The sequence below is a fragment of the Cygnus olor genome, chromosome 7 (assembly GCF_009769625.2).
Source record: "Cygnus olor isolate bCygOlo1 chromosome 7, bCygOlo1.pri.v2, whole genome shotgun sequence".
Lineage (NCBI taxonomy): Eukaryota > Metazoa > Chordata > Aves > Anseriformes > Anatidae > Cygnus > Cygnus olor.
The window spans coordinates 15077233-15102428 of NC_049175.1; the positions used below are offsets into that span (position 1 = coordinate 15077233).

At 41.0% G+C, this 25196-nt stretch overlaps 1 protein-coding gene across 8 annotated transcripts in view; it reads left to right on the plus strand.

Moving 5' to 3' along the window:
* Positions 1-25196, plus strand: part of PCDH15 (protocadherin related 15) — a 738374-nt gene that overhangs the window by 396855 nt on the left and 316323 nt on the right. For 7 of the 8 annotated variants that reach the window (XM_040563492.1, XM_040563491.1, XM_040563494.1 and 4 more), the window contains 2 exons: positions 9779-9793; positions 10469-10534. In XM_040563492.1, the coding sequence (XP_040419426.1) occupies positions 9779-9793; positions 10469-10534 (81 nt within the window). The remainder of the gene's footprint in view (positions 1-9778; positions 9794-10468; positions 10535-25196) is intronic. The other variant, XM_040563503.1, reaches the window with a different exon arrangement.

Sequence of the window (25196 nt, forward strand, 5' to 3'; positions counted from 1 at the left end):
AAAAAAAAGCTGTTTCTAAAACACATTTTGAAGAAAGGATCAGCTTTTCACAAACTTTGTATCCCCTCCACCCTGCATTTTTCAGCCAAATCACGTTTTGACCTGGGAAATTTATTGTGAATTTACTGGCAAGTATAAATAATTAACTGCAGGACTGGGAGGACAAGCTGTATAAGAAAAAGGTACAATTACCTCTGTATATGGAAAAAGTTTAATTATAAATTAAGATTGCATTGGTTTTTGCTTAAGAAAATTGGTATCAAAAGTGTGCATTTAACCAGAAGAAAAACAAATAATATTTTGTAGCTATTCAATGTGAAAGCCCTTATTGCTTTTGTAATTAACGTGGATTCAGGCTGTTTAGACACAGGCTGGGACTGGTGTGCAGAAAGCAGTTCAGACCTCAATTACTGAATCCTTTGGACCATAATTTATTAAACAGATACTTCAAAGGACGACTCTTTCTGTGAAGCCTTATTGGTATTTTTCATAGATGAGGAACATGCAAGTGGACAGGACTGTCAGTCAGATGGCAGGTAGGAGTTGCATGGTGTCTTAAAGATGCCTTTGCCTTTTTTCAGTACAGGGCCTTCTGTTTGCAACTCCAGAGCCTGCTTTTGGTTCTCAGCTCTCTACCTTTTCCTCCAAGGTGGGAGGCAGTGTTTTCCAGATCATTGGCTAATAGCATTTTGCACAGGTGAACATGTTTCAACATTGTCTGTGCAAAGTGTGGTAACTTCATGAAGCCACAGGAACTTGATTACAAGTAAAAAGTTGATTTGCATGCTATTTCCTGTGTTTTGTCAGTACAAATACTTGGAAATATGCTTAAAAAACCTTCAGGCTTCATCATTTTTATGGCCTGCTGATTTCTTTTGTCACTAATGTTAGATACATCGTCTCCTATTTGAATTATCTGAAGCTTTCTGGTTTTGGGACCAAAGAACAGTGTCTGTCTCAAGACCGTGTTCACTGATAATTAAATCATCGTTTAGTTGAGACATACCATCTCTAAATGTGAGACCCTCCAGGTCAGTCATGCAGGTTGTTTGCAGGCAGGGTTTGGGGTCACTCTGGCATGAGCAAGATGATCCTAGGGAGTTCTGTGCCCATAGGACCCAGCAGCTCATCCCCACAGCACAGGGCTGCATTTGCCATGATTTAGTGCAAAAGGAGGAAACTGGCACCATCCTGCTCTTCAAATTCAGCTGTTGAAGTCTGCTTTGGCTGGCTGCTGGGTGAGTGCTGAAGGAGCTGGAAGGGGAAGGTGCCTTCAGGGAAGGAGGGCGCGGCGGGGCATTGCTCTCTCTCAGAAGGCGTCCTCTCCTTCTGGCACTGCTGCGTGGTGCCTTGATTACATCGCAGGAAGATGTTGATCAACATGGAATTCGTTACATATGTCACAAGGAAGATATTTATAGGCACAAGATGTAAATGTTCACAAAATTGCTAGTTAATGGCCTGAAACACAAACAATCCTGGGAGTGCAGCTTGGCTCACGCAGCCTGCTTTCAGCAGAGGTAGGCAGTGGGTTACCTGCCCTGGCTGTGCCACGCCTGGGACGTGAGTGGGACTCACCTGAGCTGCTGCAATACTCGGGGCAGCAATATTCCAGCTCAACAAGGGGGAGGTGGCTGATGAGCAGCAAAGCCAGCTTCTTGTTAGGCTACATAAGGGCTCTGTCAACTTGGCTCTTGTGTTTTGCTGTAAGGGATGTGGATGTTGATGTTTACAGTGTCTGAGGTGAAGGTGTCTTTTTTTCCTTGAATCTTTAAAATACAAAGGGAGCTTGAGATTTTCCATCAATACAGTTTTTTCTAGCGTATTTTATAACGCGTTGCTGAGACCATGATCTCATAATAACACAACTCAGTGGTATTCACAGATGGTAATACTTAAAAAATTTTCATCGTCTTTAAAAATGAGAATATTCCTGTGTGTATAGAAACATTTAACGATGCTTTTTTTTCTGAACTTCACCTTAATCTTCCTATTTACGCTTCTTTCCTTTGTCCCAGCTAATCCCGCTAAATTCTGTGGAAGATACAAACTTGAGATTTCTGTGTCTGTTGCATACAAAAAGAGTACTGCACTGAAAGGGGGAGAAACTGCTCAGGAAAAGATGAGAAACCTGATAACTCAACGTGATTTCTGTGGCAATGACCTTGATACTGAGCCTGAAGTCTAAAAATCACAAAGAAACCATTTAGGAAAATGGGACGGCTGGATGTTCTTAGCTCAGTTATAGGCAGAGTTTAGCTGTCCCCTCTCCCATGTTTCAGTTTATTAAATGCTCTTCCTATTTTACTTGCACATAAAGAAGTTTCATCGACAGTACAGGCTTCCACCTGCTTTTTCTGATTTGCTCCTACTAGTATTTTGTCTGCTTTTATACAGTAGCAAAAGGTGCTGCAGCTTTAAAACTTGCTTGTGGTATCTGGATTCAGTTTAATCTAAATAGTAAATATTTTTTCACTTTCTTTTTCACTTTTCCTCCTTATGAGATTGTCTTAAATGCATCAGTCGTAATAGGGAAAATGGAATTTCAGAAATACTGAAAACAGTGAAATTTTAGTGCTCGGTGTATAGCCATGGTTAAAAGCAGGTTGAGTCAACTTTTAAAATTTTAGCATGTCTGAAGATATTACAGCTTTCCTTGATTCATTCAGTGCATTTTCATGGTCTTAAAAATTACTTTTGGTTAATAGCAGTTTTAGGTGCTGCTTGGCATAGCATCATGTTTTTTGTGTTTTACATTGTTTGGGGACACAAGTATGATTTTTAAAAGGCTCTGTCAGCTCCAAAACTGCCTGTAAAATGGAAATTGTTTCAATCTGAAAGAATATTGCTCAAAAGATCAATGGTACTGCATTTTTGTAAAGCAGTAAAAATAAAATACCAATACATAGCACTTGCAGGGCAATTTTCACGTATAAAACCCTTTATAGGTATTATATCTGTATGAAAATGTTTGAAGAATGGAGAAATAAAGCTTCCAAATAAATCAGCTGTTGGGGATGTGTATTCTGTATGAGAACATGTTTTCTGAGGCTATGTGAACAAGAGCTTAGAATAATACTCAGATTTACGTCTCTTTTTGTGCTTTATTATCTGTCAGCATTGCCTTTTCTTATGTTAAAAAAAAAACAAACCCAAATGAGTCTACAGTCAGACTTGAGCATTTGGATCATCTTTCACCTGAGTATTTGAATCTGAGCTATGAATTTTACAGTAGTGCTTAGCTGAGCCATTAATTTGCAGTCTTGAATCAAAGCACAGAAATTCAGTGTAATTTTTTGGAAGTATCACAAATGCGTTTGAATCAAACTCAAGTTTGCTGTCGTTCCTTCCCAGTTCCAACAATTAGAGATGTCTATCAGGAAGAGCTCAAAATAGTCTGTGAAAGCCCTTCTTATGCTATTTTCAATACAGAGCAATTGCAGCACAAGCCTGCTAATGTAAAGGTTATGCCAAGCTTATCCTAAATTGCACAGCTGTAGTTCTGAATTCAGCAACACAGGAAACAAGACAGGACATTTTCTCCTTAAATTGGGTTGCTTAGTTACTCAGTTAGCTTAAATGTATGGTTCTATGTAGCTCTTTATTAGCAGCCGTGTTCTGTAAATCAAGGTGTTTAGAGAGACCCTTTCATGGCTTTTTCCTGTGAGCGTTCCCTGCTGAAAGAGCAGTGGAAGTGCAAAATGTGGAAGTATGAGATTTTTCAACGGGCTGTTTGCTTAATGAGCAATTTGGGCATTGCTGAGAATAAAGCACATCTGTAAGCAGAATGCATGGTTCAGAAGATTTAAGTGTGAAGTGCTGTGACCTCAGCTAGTGCCACAGACTCTTAGAATTTCATTTCTTTTATTTCCTGTATCTCTGATGTAAGAAAACAAACAAACAAAAGACAGAGAACACTCCATGACTTTCCCTGCACGTCACAAACCCCCGGAGCTCTGCTGGGGATTTCTGCAAAGCCCACGGGCTTGGAGTGTCAGGGTATTCATTGATGCTCTGGTTTGTGAACCACTTGGCTCTCTTGAAGCAGACTCGGTCAGCAGGCCCTGCCATCTCCAGCCACCTCAGTGGTTCCCAACCAGCCGTCGTGGCACTTTCTGTTCTGGCGAGGTTTTAATCAATCCATTAGTGCAGTGTTTTAGCTTTCTTCCATAGTGCATCTTTCGTATGGCACGTGCATGAACTCCCTGTAATTTCCAGTCAGTGATCAGGCAGATACCACATAGCTAGTTTTTCACTGATACAGTCTCATTAGTTTGTTATTTAATATGGCTGTAGTATTGACACTGATTCAGGCTTGAGGACTGGACTTCAGTGGGTTCTAGCTGTACATCTCTTAAGGGTTTTATGTGCCTAAAAGTCACAGAATAAATGAAACTAAAGACTTTGCATACTTTGACTTTTTAAAAATTCTTCACCACCCCTCTATTTTCTTTCTCAACATGGATGGAAATGGTCAGAATAGGAGAAAGCATGCTTGAAATCAAGACTGCTGCCTGACGTTTGCTGCTGTCACTGAACTGAGGGGTGCTGCTGAATGCTGAGTGTTTCCTTTGGGTTTAGGATCACAGCACGTTTTGGGGTGCGAGTGGTAGTGACTAGGTTCAAAGTAAGCTTGCTCTAATATGTTGCAGATGCGAAGCACTTGAGTGGATTCAGAAAGTTTGGACAAATTCACACAAAAAAAAATCTGTTAAGAGGTAGTGTTGTGTTCTTGGAATATTGCTTGTACGTTGTGCTTGAAGATAGGGTAAGAGATTTTCCTGCTGAAAGAACCTAACTTTATTCAGTGTATCACAGTTATCATGCCTTAATTCTGTTCTTTGAGTTCAACACTTTATAGGAAAGCTGTTTTATGGTACACATCACCTTTCAAAATGTTTTCCACGTGGATTAAATGTACATGCTAATTATTGGTTAACTGTTCAGTTTAATGTTCCAGACGTCATTAGTGCAGCAGAAGTGCCTGAAAGCTGAACACGCAGTAATTGTATGGTGAGGTTTTCTGGCCTGGGTAAAAGGCATAGGCAAGTACTGGATGGATACTGGAAAGTAATAGAGCCTTCTACAGCCTCTGATGGCATTTAGAGTCTGGTCTTTTGTTCCAGTGACAAAGAATGAAAATACTGTCTTCTGTTCTGCCACCAAATAGAATAATTTCCTTCCACAGTTACTGAGTAGAACTTCATTAAATAAGGTCTTTCAAATCAGGCTGCAAATCTGCTAGGACTGAGTCAGTCTTCTGAGATTGTCTGTGGTTGTATGTCCTGTGACTGTTTTTTATTAAAAAAAAAAAATCTAGTTACATCTGAATATTTGAAAGCAAAATTGAATACAGAATAAAATGTAAAATAATGTAGAGTACTAATTGGGTATTTTTGAAACAGCCGGAGGAAGAGTTGGTGATTAGCAAATTGAAGTGGATGTTTTTCTAGCTTTAATTTCAGGAGCGCCTGGGAGGAGATGAGTTATCTCGGGGAATAACATCCCCGGGAAGGCTCAGGCGGGCTGCTCGTCCCGAGGCCAGTGCTGCTCTCCCTGCAGGCTGCTCCCTCGGGGCAGGGAGACTCCCCTGGCCTTGAGACTGCCTTTGTGAAGTTCTCCTTGAGTTTTGGGGTGTCACTGGAAACACCCAGCCCCTCTAGTAAACGCCATGGGAGACTGCATTTTGGTTATAGTCACTGAAATTTGTAGGAAGGCTTTTTGTGGGGCAAGCCGTTTTCATCACTGAACTTCCACATAACCGGTGTGATGGCAGGCCTTGCAGTCTTGATTTAGCGATTACAGCAGCCAACTTCAGACACTGCTCCTAACTAATTCCAATGTTTTATTTAGCTTGAATTTGGAGGTCTGTGAAATATCAGTGGGTATTCGGATGGGGAGTGGATGGGGCGGCTCTCCAGTGGCAGAGGATGGGATTATTCGGGTTGCTGGCTTGTGCTGTTTGACCTTGCTGAGCATCTTACCTAGAGCCATGATTGAGGGATTCCTCTGAGCCATCTCATTAAAAATAATTAGAAATTAAAATAATGAAAATGAGCTATCAGAAACCAAATGGATCTAAGCCACGTAACTGTTCCATGAAGCGTTTGTTAAATGGATTTTGAGTTCGCTCCCAAGGAGGCAGGCGCTTTGTCTGCCTTTGCCTTGATCATGTACTGGTAAAGCAAAAACACTAGTTAGAGGGAGCAGTGAAGTTAATGACAGGAACAGAAATGCTTTCCTGCAGGCTTTCAGGAAAGCCTTCCTAGCTTGTTGTTTCACTTGCCTGATGGCTACTGCCTTTTCTGTGATGTGCCTGGGTGGGAGGACTCTGCTGCATCGCGAGTACATTCACCAGTGCTGCTGCTTAAACAAGAAATATGATTGTATTGGGACAACTGGAGGTAGGGAAGCTCATTTAGAATACGGCCTTTTCTGCCATTTTTAAGTGAGCTCAATTCAGCATGATTTGACTTCTGTGACCATTCCATTATGCCCAGGAATTTCAAGGACAAGTGGCTTTTTGTTGAGAGCGGAGAACAAATACCTGGAGAGCAAACAGATGGTGCTTCAGCATCGCACTTCTGCAGGCGCTTCTGGTGGAGTGGAGGTACCTTGAGAAACAGCCTCTGCCTGTACGGGGCTGATGGGCAAGGGCCTCCTGTGGAAGAAACCCCATGATGGAGAGAAACTCTTCTGTCTCAGCTATTGCACTAGTCTTATAAACATTTTTTTGTTGTTAGCTAGGTAAGCATCAGTGTTATGTTATATTCATCTGCAGCTTGAATCAGAAGAGTTGGAAACGTCTCAGTTTTATATGGAGGCCCATAATCAAATATAAGGCATTTCAAAACAAAGCAAACAACAACAAAAAGAAACAGAAAAAAGTGGTGTGTAAACATTTCCTTTGTAAGTCAGCTTTGGTGCTGCAATTATCTGTGTTTGTTTCTGTTGACTAAAGTAATCTATTACTGTTGAAGCAATTTCTGTTGAGGAACATTAATATAAAATTCAAGAGAAATTGAAACTCCTAATATAGCAGAGAACCATTTCATGTAATCCCTTTTTTAAGAAAATTAGGGTAGGTTTTGAAAATGTTGAACTGTTTTTTTTTCTACTGTCTCTGCGGGAAGGGTGTTCCAGGGTCTGCTATGCTCACACCCCATGTCAGAGCTGCTGCACCTGCACAGAGTCAAGGACGACTTCTGCCCCCAGGGAGCAGCAGGAGTGAAGGGGATGCAGCCGGGACGGCTGGCCCAGGCTTCAGCCCAAAGATGTTTGTCATGTACTCGGTATTTTCCACAAGGCCCTTCTGGTGCGTGGTGATAAAACACAGTATCTGAGCTTGTTGACTGTGTTTGGCAAGAAAATAAATGTACCTCCCATGTATTTAAAACATGGGACTCATCTTCAAAGGCTGAAGTTGAATTTGTCTGCCTTGGAATTGGAAATTTATGTAACGCTGCGATTTTAGATTAATCTGTTGAGTGTATGCTGATGAATGCGGAACTAAGCAAGTCTAAGGCGTTATTAGGCTCTGTCTTTGGAGGAAGTGGAGGGGTGACAGACATCCTAAAATGCAGTCTGGTATTTGGTTAGTGCTGGTGTGGCTGAAATAACATAAAATGATCATCTGTAAACTGTTATCTGTGCAACAAAGCCACATTTGTTGAGATTTTTTTTATTGGTGCCATCACTGTGATCCTCAGCTAGAATTTGTTCTATGCATCCTGTTTTTTTCCTTCCCCAGCTGTAGAATTAGTTTTTGCTATTACTCTAATCTGTTCTTTTGATTGAAATTTATCTCATGACAAATTTATTTGCTTCACCTGCCCACACTTGCAGTAATTCCTCTGCAAATCACCAAACTCCACTGTACAGTGTACCTTTTCTCTGAGATTTTGTTAATCCATATTTCAGCGCCGAGTATTCATTTTAATCAAAGCAATTGTGTGTGGTGTGTTTACAATTCTGAAAATCCTGATGCATTTGGTGGAACGCCAATCCCATGAAAAGGCTGCTGTAGCATGATTGATCTGTAATTTCAATACTTTGCATAGTGAGAATTCAGCCCAAGGCTGTGGGGGTTGTGAACCCTGATCTGGGTGACATTTTCACAGAGGCACCCAGCAAGGAGAAAACACCAGTGCAGAAATAGAGACAATGGGGAAAAAGCTCATTTGGTTTTACAAAAAGTCATGATCGTTCTTTTGGTAAGGAATATGTAATATTCGGGGTTAAAAATTGTCCCTGCTTTGGATTTCTGTGTGGTTATGTGTGCAGTGGTCACTGTTGGGTGACAAATGGCAGACCCTTCCCAAAAACAGCCTTGGTATGTTTGTATTGGTGGGCTTTTAGCACTAACAGAGTTTGCTGAAGGGTTGTTCTGTTAGCCAAACCGTAAAGTTCTTGAAAATTATAGCAAATAGATAAAAAATATCTCTGGAAAAGGTTGGGGTTGTATCAGTTATGGTCCTGTTATTTTTATAGCATCCAGCAAAAATAATAAAAGCAGGAAAAATTCTGTGTTTCATGTGGATATGCAAATGGTACTTATCTTTGCACAAATGTGCTCCTGGCAATGAAAGCTATAATGACATGGAAGGTGAATTTCGTTGAGGTGCTCCATTTCCTCTGTTAATGCCTTAAAAAAAAAAAAAAAAAAAACCCTATAAGTAAATACGTAACTTATGTATCAAGTTGGAGCACATAAGAATAAAAAGAGAGCATTTGCTCAGTGAACAAATGTACGTAGATTTCTTAGGATAACAAACGAAGCTGTACATGAAACCACCACAGCTGAACGGCTGGGAGTGTGCGCACCCGCACCAGCTCTCTGCCTTTCATCTTCGCAGAAAGGTTTGCCTCTGTGGCTTTTGGAAAATCCAAATAACGCTGACTACATGGTGACGGTGTTATTGTTGGTAATAATTCAGGTGGTGTTCAGGCTGCTCATAAATATTACGAGTCTCAAAGACACATGCTGTCAGTCGTGGTGCCCTCACTGTTGAGAAGTTTGGTCTTGCAGCTGCGCTTGTCAGCTGAAGAGCAAAGCTGTCAGTGCAAGAAATCATTGTGCCATGGGGATGCCCTTCGAGGGCCTCACCTGAAGAGACATCTGGATAAATGCAGCACTGTCTTCATCTTCCTTCATAGGTTCGGTCTGTGCTGGGGCAGTTGCAGCCTGTAATTAGCAGCTGTGCAATTCTATTGAAGTCAGTGAGTGTGTCATTTTTCCTGCAGGCTGGGAAATCGTCTTTTACCTCGTCTTGCTGCTGCATTTAATTTACAGAAGATTTTCTATTGGGATATTGTGTAAAGTGTTTAGACCTCTCAAAAAAATCCAGTGCTGCTTTCCCTGGATCGGTACGAAGCTCTGCGTTGCTGCCTTTGTGGCCTGGCCCCTGCGAGGAGGACAAAGTTCTTTGTGCTGAAAGGGCAAGGAGAAATGTTTTCCCTTATCGTGCTGTTCTAGTGGTACTGTGAGGCCCTTTAAAAATGAGAAGCACCTCTTAATTAACATTTTTTTCCTACTGGGGTTGAAGAGGTAATATTTTTCTTCTGTTTAATATAGAAAACCAAATTGTTTGCAAAATCCACTTATTACAAGTAGTATACATACTTTTGAATATTGTAGGACTACACCTATGCCTTTGCTAGCTCTGCATGTACTGCTTTGTCTTTGAAGCTATCGTTTCTGTAAAGCAACAAAATCTTACTTATTTTCTTTCATTATTCTGCTCTGCTTCCATTGATGCCTCTAAACTTTTGACTCCAGACTGGCAATATGAGGGTAAGATGGCACAATGAAACTTCCTGAACATTGCTTGTCTGTTCTTAATTTTTATTTTCCTTTGAATGTTATTAAAATTCTGTTCACTTCCTTTAATTAAATCTTTTTGTTGCAATTAAATTCAAATTGTTTGTTTCTGCTGTGAAGCTTTAATTATGATTTATATGTTTTAATTATTCCTTTGTTTTTTTCTTTGGGATAAATTACTGTCCTATTATATCTGTCTTGAGGGACTCTGCTTCACTGTGGTCCCTGGTAGCATCTCCAGAGCAAGACATGGATGTGTTCTAGCGTAGCCAGCAAACTGTGTTGTGGGTACATGGCAAGAATTCGGTACGTGTAGTCATGACATGGGAAGGAAAGCTCCCCTAAGAGAGAATACAGCAAAGCATATTAAGGTTACACTGTTTAATTGTTAGTTTTAGATATGGATCAGCATCTGAGACTTTAACTCCTCCGTCGTCAGATTCTCCTTTGCCTTAAAAAGTTTATCTGAATAATGGATAAATTAAGAGATCAGATTTTGATCCATCACACTTCAGTGATGCTTGTCTTCAGTATGCTGAATATGCTGACTTGCTTTGAAAAACAAACAACCCACAAAACAAACAAACAAAAACCCAAGGTCCGTTCTCTGGAATCAGAAATAACTTATTTTTTTTTTAATCTTTATAGATTGCAAATTGGCCAGAACAGGTCCTCCAGCCACAATAGTTCCTATCGATGAAGAGAGTCGTAACGGTGAGTGCATCTCTGTTCTCCAGGAGGCCCCTTTGGGTTCCCCACAGTCGTTGGTGAGGGTGCGGAGGCTCCTAGCTGCTTTTCTGAAGCCTGGGAAGAGCATTAATGTTGTTGTCTTCTGGGTTTCCCATGCAGCTTTTAGAAGGTTCCTTGTTTCTTTCAGTCTAAGCTTTGGTAGTGGATACCTCTGAAGCAGCAGAACTTGTTTACAGGTGCTCATGTAAACTCTGAAAGAAAAATGAGTTATAGTTATTTTATTCATTTGTCAAACCGTACACTTCTTTAATTTTTGATTTTTGGTCTCAGCATTCCTGTAATGCAGCATACTATAACGTGATGATGTGTTTGCTCCCTGTTAGTGTCACGTTGTACAGGTGGCTGTTACTCTTTGATATTACTACTTTTCACTAATTTTTATTCTGTGTTTTTTTCTCCTTTTTATTGTTTTTAATTTAGTTAGTTAGGCACAGTTGAGTGTAGCGTGTGTGGTTAACCTTTGTCACACATGGGTGCAATGAAATGCTGAACCAAGTCTGGGTCATGCTGGTGAAACTTCTCTGCTGTTATCCCTGGGAAAACTGCTTGATATTGGAGTTGCTTGCATTCCAACAGATAAAAATATGCATTTTTTTCTGGTAACAGAAACGAAGAAAAAATGATGTCAGTAGTGTTTAATACACCTGTATGCTGAATAACGCAGTTTTTACTGGACAGGCTTTTAGCATCAGACTATCTTCTTCCTCTGTGCTGATTTTTCTTGCAGTCATCAGTCATATCTGCTGAAACTAAGAAATGATGGCTGTAGCAAAATGAAATTCCGCTGGTAATTGTGTCCATGTACTGAGTGGGATTCTTGTTTTTCCTTTTTCCACATGTAATCTGAGTGCCATAATAGTAATTTACATAGTGCAATATTAATTTTAGTAGAAGCAATATCATGTTTGTGTCATGCTTATATAAAGTGGGGAAAAAAAGTCTTAGAGCATTTAGGTGGCATGTGATCACAACATATATGGTTGTTCTTACCGTTTAATTGTAGAACTTGTGTGTGAAGTCTGTAATTCAGTTTTAGTAAATTATGGTGAAAATAGATGTACATGCTACCTAAATAGTTCAGGGGTCAGCAGTCGATGTCTTTTTCATCTTTTTTCCAGTTTTGCACTACAGAAGTAGTCATGGGATTTGACGTTTGTGAAATAACTGTATCTGTGCCACCTTGTTGGGAAGGTGTTGAGTGCTCCTGTTTACACAAAGGTAGCACTGACATTTTTTCTTATGTTCTAGCAGCACTTGAGTTGCATATGTGAAGAATGGTGGGAAGAATAGTGGGAAAAAAAAGAGGAAATTTAAAGTTTGAGTGTAGTCACTTGAAGTATGAATAAAAATGTGGAGAAATAAGTTTGTGTCCCTCTAATTGGTAGTTGTTTCTCAGCTGGACTTTGTTTCTCAGCTTTTGAATGTTTAAGTCAGTGCTTCCTAAATATTTAATATTTCTACTCAAATGTAACTGGCCCTACAAGACAGTTTGTTCAATAGGGTACATTGTGGAGAGGTGTGTTTTTCCTAAAAGCTTTGCTTGTCTCTGCAATGATTTAATATATCTATTTCACTGTGAATTCCTCTGAGCCATTAATTCCCCATTAAAGAAGTCAAATGGGAAGTAGAAACTTCAATTCGCATTGCAGATAATGGAAGCGACACACCTCATCTGTAAGCCACAATATGTATTAAATAAATGAATCTCCTGGGATGCCAGCTCTTGAATTGAAATGCCCTTATTGTTTAGCTGTCTTTGTTGAAGGGGTGAGTTGTGTCCTCCCCTACTGCCCTGTGTGGCCGAGATTAATGAAGGTTGAATATACCTGATAACAGTGTAGAGGCTCAGCTGTCAAGTCAGTGCTACCACTTCTTTACTTCATATTAAATGATTCTTTTTCCATAAGTCTTGCTTAAGCTGGCAGTAGGTATTTTAAAACAGACAGGTCCAGCAAAGGATGTGGTGCTGCTACCAGCAGGTTGTTTTCTGGCTTGGAGTGCACCCCTCCAGATGTCCTAGGGTTCAGTGGGAGTGCTGTAGCTTGTGTGGATCCACACTGAACAAAGGGTATGCTTGGACCCGAGTGTGTATCAAGGAGTTAGGGACTGTCGGGCAGTAGCGTGTGACAGTGACAGATGGGGAAACGAGTGCAAGCAGCAGGCTCAGGGCTGAGGCATCCCGTCAGTTTAATGCATTTGACAAGTAGGAGTATATTTGGGGACCGGTAAAGAATCCCAGGAGTGGTGAACTTCATGTTTCTTGAGGTATTAATGATTTTTTTTTCATTTTTCCTTTGTTTAAATGAATGGGTTATAGGCCTCGATGGTCTTAAAAGCAAAATTAAATACTTCTAGATGTATGGGGGTTTCTTTCAGTCAGAGAATTATGTTCATCGATTAATATCTTTTTTCCTTTACTGAAATGGAGACTTTAAAACATTTTAGGTTTTATTCTAGAAATTGAGAATATTGCATGGGCAATTGTCAGAAGTGTTAACACAGCTTTGTAGAGGACAGCTGTACTGAGTAATTTAAGATGTTTTGTTGCATTTTGTTCAGAGGGCTGGAGCATCACTGGGGGAGCTGGGGGTGTTCAGCCTGGAGAAGACCAGTAGACCTCACAGCGGCCTGTCTGTGCCTAAAGGGGGCTGCAGGAAAGCTGGGGAGGGTACTCTGTGTCAGGGGGTGTAGGGATAGGACAAGGGGGAATGGCTTTAAACTAAAAGAGGGGAGGGTTAGGTTAGATAGGAGGAAGAAATTCTTCCCTCTGAGGGTGGTGAGGCCCTGTCCTAGGCTGCCCAGAGGGGCTGTGGCTTATGTCAGAAGAAGGCATTAAGACGGCTTTTGCCACTTGTAGCTTCCAACTTAATGGTAGCTGGAGTTCCAGCGGAATTGTGCTGCTGCTGTGTATGGAGGTAGGCAACCTGCAGAATGGTGATCCAAAGTAGTAAATAGGAAGCACCAATCCAGGTGTGCTCCTGGGTAGGTTAGAGCTTATGAATTATTTATTTGGGCCGATAGCTGTATAAAACCCAAATACTGTTTCTGGCTCTGGGACTGTTGCTTAAGCATCAGCGGAGGCTACCTTACAGTGATGGTGAACAACTGAGAGTTCCTTGTACTTCAGACTTACGTGTTTGGATTTTTGTTGCTGTAACTGCACCCCAAAAAGAACAATGTGTGCTTTTTTCCCCTAAGGTGGGTTTAGTTAAGTTACCTACTAGCCAGTATCGTAGCCAGATGCCAGCACAGAAATCAGGATAACTTAGATGAGTTTCACCCAAATGTGAAGAGCAACGTACATGGTGTCTTGATAATGCATTCACAACAAAACCTCTGTAGCCATAAAGATCGTGTTTGTCTTCTTGCCCATCCTAGGTAACTCAGTGAACATTCTTCTGTTTTGTTCTTTTTCTTCCTTTATACTCTTGAGACGATATAGACTGTTAATGGATGTTGGACATCTGCTGCAGATTACATGTTCTTTTCTCTCTGTACTTGTGCCTCTGCAGTCTCATTGGGGATTTTGGTATTTGTGCAAACGCAGGTAAGGGCAGGAATGAGTCTCACGGGCAGTGCAGGGTTTGATAGTGTTTGAGTACCTCTTCATCTTCCCACTGTTTGGGTATGGGTCTTCTGTCAGCCTGGCTTCCTGGGGAGGCGGAGGATGTGTGATCACTCTACAGGTAAGTCCCAATAACGCCCTGCAGAGGGGCACTAAATGGCAAGTGGGGCGCAAATATGCAGAGGAACACAGGCTATGGTTGGTTTGTTTGTTTTTCTGCTACTGTAGGACCAATTTATTTTCAGTTTAATTGTATGTAATGTTGGAAGAATGGACTTGATTACTGAGGCGTTTTGACAATATGTCTGAAAATTTCCATGCTATAGCAAAGTATTTTTGTTTTTCAGGGACAACTGACAGGGATTGAAGAAAATGTTTCTAGAGGCATAAAATCTCTAGCCTCTCTTCTGAGAAAGGCTTCAAGTGTACTAATACATTTCCTATGGACTGTGTGAAGGCTTTTAAGCTGCCATTATTTAATGAAATTTTCAGTGACAACTGGTATGGGCTGGAACTGAACTAATGAGCCTTAAAGAGTAAGGGTCCTGCTGTCCATCCCCACATATGTCGATTCCACTCTGACTGCCATGAGCCATTTTGGCTACGGGGAGAAATGGATTTAGTGAAATAAAGTTTTCTTATTAGAAAGTTGCTGTGGTTAAACACAAATGTGTTGAAAATAACATTTCTTAAGAGCTACAACTTCATGGTCTTTTCCTGCCTTTCCCTTCTGTTTCAGAAAAAGGATGAATTAAGGAGTTGAAGGATGAGAAGGTTCTTTCTTCAGCATCATAGTATCTTCCAATACATCTTTCTTACAGAAGTGATGTCTTTGACATTATTGCTATTTCAAAATTTCTTTCCTGAGAATTTTTTGGTTTTGCAGATGAATTTTAAACATGCCAGCAAGGCTATGTAACTGGATCAAAATACCATTTAAAGGGATTTTGCTTTTTTAACATGAAAGTCCACTGCAAGTGAGTCATGCTTGGGTTGTTTAAACCAAGCATGTTTTTTCAGCAAATACTCAAATTCATTTTTGAGAGGTGTTTTGTTGTGCTACATCCAAAGAACTGCTGAGTTAGAATTAGTGGTGCTAAAATACACAGAGATTCATCTCAGCTTTTGGCCCTGTAAAAGGTGTAGCAGGGAGAGCAGGCTGAGATGAGATGTGCCAGATGTACAGAGGAGTTGAACGAGCTTGTGTCTGTAGTATGTTCCCATCACTCTCTTAACATGTGTATAGTGGATCTACAAACCAGCATAAAAATAGAAGACAGTTCTGTAAAATTTTGCAGCATCTAAGTAAAAGCTCACACGTATTTTGCATACTAAAAAGTAGAATCACAGGATCACAGCACAATTTGGGTTGGAAGGGCCATTAAAGCGCCCTCAGCCCCCTGCCATGGGCAGGGCCCCCTGGCCCTAGTCCCGTCCAGCCTGGCCTTGGGCACTGCCGGGGATGGGGCACCCACAGCTCCTCGGGCAGCCTGGGACAGGGCCTCACCACCCTCAGAGTAAAATGTTTCTTCCTTATATCTAATCTAGCCCTCCCCTCTTTTAGTTTAAAGCCATTCTCCCTTGTCCTATCCCTACACCCCGACACAAAGTCCCTCCCCAGCTTTCCTGCAGCCCCCTTCAGGCATGGGCAGGCCGCTGTGAGGTCTCCTGGGGCCTTCTCTTCTCCATGCCAAACACCCCCAGCTCCCTCAGCCTGGCTTCAGAGCAGAGGGGCTCCAGCTCCTGTTTGTCCTTGTGGCCTCCTCTGGACTCTCTTCAATATCTCCACATCCTTCTGGTTCTGGCGCCCCAGAGCTGAACACAGCACTGGAGGTAAAAAGTAGAAGAGTGCACCTTGGTCTCCCAGTTGATCTCCTCCTTCTGTTAGGACAAGCAAAGTGGGAAGGAAGGAAGGGGTGGCTCATCTCATGGTAGCATAGCACATCATCCTGAGGTCTCCTCAGCAGGGGAAGGAAACAGTCCAACCATGGTGAACAGAGTTGTCTGTTGAAGGCTTCCATTTATTGCACACAGCCTCACGTGTCTGTAGGCCCCCCAGGTCTTTTATATCACGCGTAAGACTTGCTCCTTTGATTTCTTGCTCTGCCTGCAGTCTCTCTCTGCAGTGCTCTCCTCCGCTGGCACCCCGTGCATCAAACACAGCCTGCTGGCCTGCCCGCTGCAGCTAGCGGTGCTGACCAGCAGTGAGATGAGCCAGTTAACACTCAGCTGGGGGGTGAAGTTATAAATAAGATGAGCTGAGGACAGGCTTGTGTACTCAGCACCTGAGCAAGACTTAAAGCTATTCCGTGAGGATTAACAGGACTGAACTAGGGCAGAGCTTTCAGCTGCAGCTCTGGGTTTCTTGCGGCAGGAGGGAAGACTTGATTTTCTTTTAAGCTGTACAGATGCTAGCACGTTGCATAGAGATGTTAGAATCTATCAAGTTATATATTCCCGTAAGTTATAATTTACTGTCTTAGCAAGCCTCTGGATCTTCAACTTGAAAACAAGGTGTTTTCAGCTATTTCCCATTGTTTAAGAGTGAGCTTTATGTATCATGAAGAAAAGAAAAATAGTGTTTGTTTTCCTATTTCAGGTGATTTTGAGGAAAGGTAGTCTCTCAAGTCTGGGATGCGTGGGAATGGAGAAGGGTCCAAGCTGAAATCTACTGTAATTTTTAACTGATTTTCTTAGTTACCTCATAAAGTTAATTTGCAGACTCTTTGCATTTAACTTTCAGTTAGCGAGCTATTTCTTGGTAACAATTAACAATTACATTTTTATAATAGATGAAAATCAAGTGATGAGCGTATGTTATCGCTCATGTGAAACGTTTCCAGAGAGAAACTGCTTCAGTCGATTTCTAATCTACATTTTGCAATTGTCTATATGCATACGTCTCCACACATAATATTTACTCAAATCTACAGACAATTGTAAAGCTTTATAAAGTCTTTGTGAGCGTTTTTTCCAACTGTGGAAAGCAATCATTTTCAAATATATCGTCACCAAACTTGAATCTGGTTTCCATAGCACTGGAAACATGGTATGTCATTTATACATATGATAAAGGGTAAGTTAAGTTATTGCAGCCAATAAATAGAACTTTGAATGAATTATTACCTTGCAGAGCAAGGGAGAGAAGAGCTCAATCAACTTTGCTTCTAAACCATCAGCTTGTCTTCAGTTGTAAAAGTAACAGTTCTTACTGCACAGATAGTGAGTGCAATGTTCTCCGATCACATTGGTAAATCTGCATCCCTCGGTAAATCTACATGCTTGTCTGCCAAGGGTGTAGGGGTAGCACTTAGCTGCTGATACAGTCTAGATGGCTAATAAGATTGTAGTGTTGGGCATCAGCAGTATTTTGCTGAATTCGTCTGTGCTGCTGCTGTTCATTAATACTTGGTCTGTATTGGATTATCTGGCAATACCAATTTGAGCTGGATCAGGCCCAGGCACATAATAACACTTTGTCAAATTTGAACATGCAGTACGGAATTTATTCTGGCTTTGTGTTTTTATATAGGAAGAAAGGTGATACGTTAAATGTAATGCAATCTGCCAGATTAAGTAATGCCTGTCAGAAGAAGTTACCCTTGTGCAATGTTGTGAACAAATCCTAACAAGATGTGTGGATTTGACTTGTTTATGCTGTGTGGCTGCACAGTGTTGGGGCTGCTACTACAGACTGAAGACTGAATCTACCGTGCTGCAGAGTGCTATGCAGAGTGACCCTTTCTTCCCCCCGTGGCTGTGGTGGTATGGGCCGATGGTCAGGCCACCCAAAGGAAGCCCACAGCTTGGTGTGGACAGCACTGACCAGTGTTGGGTCCAGATCATTCTGGGTGTTCCCTTGCCTTTTAGCAATGTGTCAGTTGGACTTGCAGAGAGGAGCTGCTTTGGGCCGTAGAAATCCACAGGGAATGGTGCATAATCCAGACAAGTTTTGGCAAAAGCACCAGAAAGGGATTTGCTGGCTCATGCTGTGCTCCTTGGCTTTGATGTGGGAAGTGTGCAGCAGGATGCAAGGGCAAGAGCACCAAGAGAGACTCAGTTGTGTCTTGGTTTATTCTTCTAGCAAAGTGTTGCTTTAGAGTTGAGGATTTTCCAAGTGTGCCGACCTCAAAATTCTCATCATGGAGGAAAATGGGCTAATATTCTGCAGTTTAATGACCTCCTTTTAAAAATATTCTTTTTCTGTCATGGCTTGCTTACTTGGTTGCCAAATACAGGATTTCAGGGATGTATCTCATTAAGACTAGGGCTTATTTTTTCTTAATCAGTTGTCCCAAGAATCATTACCAAATGCAGCATTAGAAAGCTTAACAGAGCGTAACAAATCTGTATTTCAAGAAAGGTTAAACATCCTGGACAAGCGTAGCTGTTCTTGTCAGGGAAGAAGACTTGGAACAAAACAGGTAAAGGGTAAGTGTAAAAACTAGAGGTTGTAGAAGTTTCTTGCACTCATCTAATGATTTCAACAAGACGGAATTTGGAATGCTTTTTGTAACTTGTATTTGTTTTCCCTTCCGTTCTTCGTGTTAGCAGCTGGCTCATATGTGCTGGTGCTCAAACTGCTGTCTTGAGTTGTTGAAATCAAAATGTAAACTAGAGTATCACGTCTCATCCAGCAACTTTGATTTAGTTTATAAATGAATGAGGTGGGGAAAGAGGCCTAAATTTATGGATATAATTTTTGTTTCATTCAAGCCTGTTCATTTTCTTTCTGAAATTATATATTCTTAGGCTTTTGGTATTAAGAATTTCATTGAAAAGTCATGAATCAATTTTGTGTCTGTTGCTATTTTTATACCACAGATTTAAATCACATTTTCATATTTTTCGTGGAGGACAAATGTGTGAAGACCGAAGGAGCTGTAAAATGAATGAGCTGCTTACTCCTCTTTTATTCATGAGCACAGACGTCAACAGTGGCCAGTATTTAAGCAGAGCTTTTGTTAAAAATCTCAACAAATTCTATTTTTTTCAGTAATTTTCCTTAAATGATGCACTTTAAGAAAAATCAGGGTCAAAAAGCAGTAAGTAATTTGAATTGGGAGTGGGAAAGAAAGGAAGTTGCCTTTCAGAAGCTGATTGACTTATTCTTAAGGATAGAAAATACAGTTAGCAAGTGACAGAGTTGGAATTATTTAAAATGTTCTTGTGCTGCCAACTGTCTAGAAAATATCCTAACCTGGTGTTGGTACTCTTCATGGGAGGTGAAATAGAAAACCTTAAATTATCTTCAGGGATGAGGTGTTTTTTCCCACTATCTTCATAATGAACTGTCTAAGAACCTGTGTAGGTTCTTAGGAGCTGTACATCGTCGTTACAGCTGTATTGTTTTGCATTCTGTCTTCTGTTCAGGTGCCACGTTTCGACTCCAGTTGTACCTGCTTTAATCTCTTGGGTTTATGACTTGGAGCTGTCTCAGTGCACCCACACACCACTCACTCAGCTGCAAGCTATTGAGCTTTGCTCACTGGATATTGAATAACTAGAAATAAGCAGCAGATCAGGCAAGACCACTGGTCTTTCCTAGTCTGGACATTTAAAATGACAAATTTGGAATTCAACCCCCCATCTGGAGCAGGTGTATTTTTTTTAAATAATGGCTATGCTGTGTAATACCAAGGCATTTTTAAAATGCACTTGAGATATTATTTTTAGTGGAAATCCTCGTCAAAATGATTTAAAGTTTCTGAACGGCTCATCTTTGACAGCTTGAGTATTCAGATTAAGTTATTCATGCTAAATTGTGATATTCAATACATACCTATTCTCAGGTTGTCAGTTTACCTTTTTAAATGAAGAACTGCATATTTCAACAGTTTATTTCCTTCGTATGATTCTTAAACCTTGAATGCAATTTTACTAGCAATGTTCTCCTTTACAGTTCCAGCAAAGCTGTGGAAGGGTGGGAGTATTTAATGCATTTTAAGCCTACTTAAAATCGGTTTTGCTTTGGGGAAGGGGAGGTGACTACTGCGGTCAGCCCTCCGGTACTGATTTCCAGAACCGTACTGGGTCATGCTGTGTAAGTGTTTTGGTGTGGCTTTATTTTTGGAGTTAGTCTGTTACCTGGCATGGATACCCAAAGCAAACTAACATACAGAGCTCTATTTTTCTGTCCCAAAGGAAGGAAAGAGGAGCACGGGAGAACTTTGAAGGAAACTTGTATTGAAATCTTTGTTCACAGTGTTCACAAATATAAGCAGTTTCTTCCCTCGCAAGGCTTAGAAAAGTGTTTACACAGGTTGTGGAAGAACTGTTTATTACACTTCCTTTTGTCATGACTGAAAGTGGGTACTGTGAAAATCTTGTTAGAAGCAAGAGTAGCATGTATAGGTCAGCACAGCAAGTCAGATGATGCATCTAAATTCTTACTTGCCTTGTTTTCACTAAGTGATACTGCTTTTATTGCCGTGCATGACTTAAATTCCTGCTAAGTTCTGCTGTTGTGAAGCCCTTCCTCCTGTGGAAGGAGGAAATATACATTTGGCCTGCTCATCTGGAGGAAAATCTGCTCCCTGGGGCACGTCGCTGTCATGGCAAATGGGAGGCAGAGCCAGGAATAGATTTAAGCATCTGGTAGCAAGAGACCTGTGGAAGAAGTGTTTTTTGCTAAGTTTACAAAAGAGGTGTGAAACAGAGGCATCAGCAGGAGTGTGGGGCTCGGAGCTTGGCCGTGCACCAAGAAGGATGAGGCCTGGGTCAGGCCTGCACCAACTGTCCAGCGTGCCCTGCCCAGGGCCAATGGTGTGATGAGCAGCAGAGCTCCAGGAGGCAGCCATCATGGTTTAATTAGAGACGTTCATAACGTCTTAAATGTATTTTTATTCTAACCTCACTTTTCCCCATCTTCCCCAGATAACCTATATAAACGTGGAAATGATCTGGCTGTAGCAGACCTATGTTAAAAATCCTCTCTAATTTATGCAAAGATGTACTTTGGTTGCGTAGATTAAGTTGTTTTGCAAAATCTTAATCTGAACAGTTGTTTTTAAATCTTGTTTCCATGGTAGTAATGATGGTAAGGTAGTCAGTGACTTTTAAACTATTTTACTCTCTCGTTTTTAGGAGTGCTTATATGTCTTCAAAAAGTACAGGCCGTTTTTCTCTGATTTTATACATGAACTGTTTTGAAGCCTGACCCAAGGAAACACCATCTGCAGCATAGGTTTGGAAGTGGTGTTGCCACATGTGAAACAGTCGAGGTCAGCAGGGTGCTGCTGAAAGCCCCTGGTGAAGCCTGCATCAAAGCTGGCTCTGCCTGTTCAGACTGATCCAGCGGAGCTGCACAGCACTTTGAGCAGGCACGTGGATTTACAGTAGAGTGGGTTTCCTCTTAGCTTGGGGATCGCTTTTCCATAGATAATTTGGATGCACCCCAGAGTACTTGGGTGTGGAGAGACGATGTCATTTAGCAGATTCTGCATTTGCAGATAGGTATCTAATAAGCTTTTTTGAAAGATTAAGGATGTTACGTTTCTAAGCCTGCATGGATTAGGTTGTAGTTGGGAGTCTGAGCCACTTTAGTTCTTTTCAAAGTCTAATTAGACACACTGTTAAACATATCAACAGATGATGGAATCCTAGATTGGTCTCCTTCCTTTTTCTGTGCCAAAAGGATTCCTCACTTTACCTTTGTTAGAAAATGAAATATTTTTTATTAAAATGCACAAAAGCTAATAAATGACAACCAAGTGAAAGGACTGTGGAGCTGCTGAAAGAGGGAAGCAGAAGGGCTTGTGACAAATGCCATTACAGCAACCCCTGCGTATGTCCTTCCCTACAGTGTTCCCTACAGTGTTCATTTTTGGCTGGCATCCCAGATTTGGGGGGGGGTACACGAAGAAAAAGCAGACCCCCAGGCCCTTCCGAACCATGCAGAAGATCTTTTAATTGTAGGGCTTCATGTTAGAGTGCTATGAGGTGTCGCTCCTCCAGCTTGTTGTGAGAAGCCCCAGTTTCTGTGGTTTCTTCTTGGCACCCGCCCTGCAGAAAGCTCAGCATGATCTAGGGGATAGTGTCCAGGAGCAGGTCAAGATACGCTTCCTGCTATGCTGCTCACTCTTGAGTAGAACAGAATATACAGAATCTATGGAAAAGAATGTGAGAAATGGAGCCTCTGCATCGCCCTCATGAGGACCTTTCAAAGTCTGTTACCCCAGATCATGGCAGGGGGTGGAATGAGATGATCTTTAAGGTCCCTTGCAACCCAAGCCATTCTGTGATTCTAACCAAAATCCTGTTACTTTCCTGAGAGGCATTCTGTGAGCTAGGCACGTACTTGAAAATTTGTTTGCTTCCAGGAAACATCAACTAAACTTTCATTTAAAACAGTGATAAAATGATAAATTCATTGAAAATAATGATAAAGTCTCAATACCTTTTCACACTTGAACAAGAAGATAAGGCTTTGCATCAATCATTCTACAAGGCATGCCTGAAAGGGCTGCTCAGAGCATGAAACTGGGCCAGGTGAGTAATGAGCTGTTCTTGATGATTTCATAAGCATTGATACCTTTTATTTATTTCTTTTTTAATTGCTTTGTAATGGTTAGGTCCCAGCTTCTTTTATTCTTCTAGTTACATTTGTTTTCCTCTGATCTTGAAAAGGTAATTATACCAGAATTCAGGGTATATTTTTGTGTCTCAGATTCCTTGTGTGTTTAAGCAGGTGCTCAGAAAACATTAGTAGTTTAAGCTTTCTTTTAGCTTTGAAATTTAAGTTGCTGCTTATTTTGAACAGCAGAGTGCTTGTAACAGTATAATAATAAATCAGTAACTGATGAATTTCAAAGCTTTGACTGGCTCAAACATAAATTACATTTGGTGGTTTATTTAGTTTACATGGTTTCAGGTGAAAACTCCCTGTATCCTTCTAGAATTTCAAAGTCATGTTATCAAGCCAAATGTTATCCCCCACAGCTCTGATTTTTTTTTTCTTTCTTCCTGTATTCATTTACAATTTTTCATCATTACTGTGGGTATTCTACATTTTCTCCTACTGACTGAACTGTTTAGGGAAAGCACTGACTGAAACAAATCATCAAGTCTCCACTTTGCGCATATCTGTCTGTCATTCATTCCATTAACGTGTTCCTGCTGATAGCTTTCCTTTGGTACTCCTATCCTTTCTTCTCTAGCTGTTTTGAGGAGCAGTGGTCAACAGCATGGTGAGAAGGGGCGAGAGTTTTTGGCTGAAGTGTTTGTAGAGAGCCTGCCGTTGGTGGTAAATTCTGAAATGCATTTCTGTTGCTTTTTATCAGGAGCCTGCACTGTTTTATGACCCAGCTTGATTCACTGCCCCTCAGGAGACAGCTCTTGTGTATAAACCAGGCATTTTATTGTTGTTTGTGGTACGTAGAGGAGGTGCCATGGCTGTGATACTGAGTGTGTTCAGGATAAATATTACACCAAACTTCCACTGAGCACAAGGCTTGCTGGGCATAAATTCTTGTCTCTGCTTAATTATTTTATGCCAAGTTCTAAATCAGCCCAAATGTGTATTAGTTCTTTACAGAAGAATAATTATATGTGACTGCCACCAGGCATTAAGTTTTATTTTTCAGGATGGTTTATGAGACCAATGAAAAATCTGGCAAATGCAGCTTCTGAAATGCACTACTGAGCATTTGTGTTGGGCCTATTATTTTGTCACTGTCATAACAAGGTGAAGTTTTAAAGAGCAGTTCAGTGCTAAATTATCTTCCAGACAAGGAATTAATAGTTTTGAAAAGGGCATCCCTGAGGAAACAGCATCTGAGAGAAACGCCAGACTTTTCCAGCACGTCTGTATTTTGATAGTTCTCTTGACTTGTTCTTTTATTCCTTTTGCGATTACTCATGCTGCTATCCTTCACGGCTTCCCACCCGCTGGTTTATGCGTCCCACTCTTCCTGGAGTGTCACCCACCTGGAGAAGTAGGTCACTTGCTGGTCCATCGCTGTCAGGGCTCGAATCTGAAGCTGGAAACAGTTTTGTGGTAGGAAGTATACAAAACAGCCAGGACAGCAATACATGGGCTGGACTCAGGAGATGGCTGCAACGCCAGTGTTGTGTTCTCGTTGGCTCTTGCAGCTTTTTTTCTGCATCTCTGTGCTATGGTTTTGTGGACATCTCCATTTTCAGTCACTGCATTGTCTTTAGTCGAGATCTCACCTCTCTTTCTAGACACATTTCCATTTTCTCCCATAGCTTATACTCATTCTCTTCTCTTCCTCCCTCACAGCATTTTTCCCTTTTTGTTCACTCCTGCTAATGACTCTTAGGTCTGTTTCCTTTTAAAAGCAGAAACCTTACTAGGTAGGTCCCTTTCAGGCTCCCTTTATGGATTACAAGAAACTGTTGAATATCTAAATATCCTTCTAATGTTCATACCTTGTTTTCTTTTCTTCTACTTTCCCTGTAGTTTAATTCTATTGTTTTAAAGTGATGGAAATTTTAAAGATTAAATTTGCCCCTTTTCCTTAAGTGGGTTTCAGCTGACTTTACTCCTTATTTGCTATTTTGATTTTTACAAATCAAAACTAAAAAAAAAAAACACTAAATCTACAAAGGTCTGTTTTCCTTTGATACTCTCTGCCAGCTTTTCCTTTTTCTGAGCTGGTGCTCTGAATGCTTCCATTCAGATTTGCTTCCTTTCCTTTTTTCTTTTTCACAGAATGTTGCAGCTACCTAAGCACTTTGCATTGCTGTGTTCTTCAGAATTTTGCCCGCTGGTTCAGAGGTGCTGTTTGTGTATGTGTTAAAACAGGTAAATATCAGAGAAGCACAGCTGAAGTCAGGTGCCTGAAATGTCATAATTCAGGTGCGGTTGTCACATAGCTGCTACTTCTTTGAAGTTCAGAATTTTTGTTCTTCATTAAACGTTTTCTACAAAAGTTTTAATTTTCATTTTAAAATACCAATAAGAAAAAGATGCTGAAAAAGTACTAGTACCCTGGTGTCTTTCTCTTCCGCTACTTTTCCTGCCTTTTTCCCCCCAAATTATGGATTTGTTCAGTGCAGCTTAGAGCAATGCTACGTTTATCCCTCTCGTCCACGTCT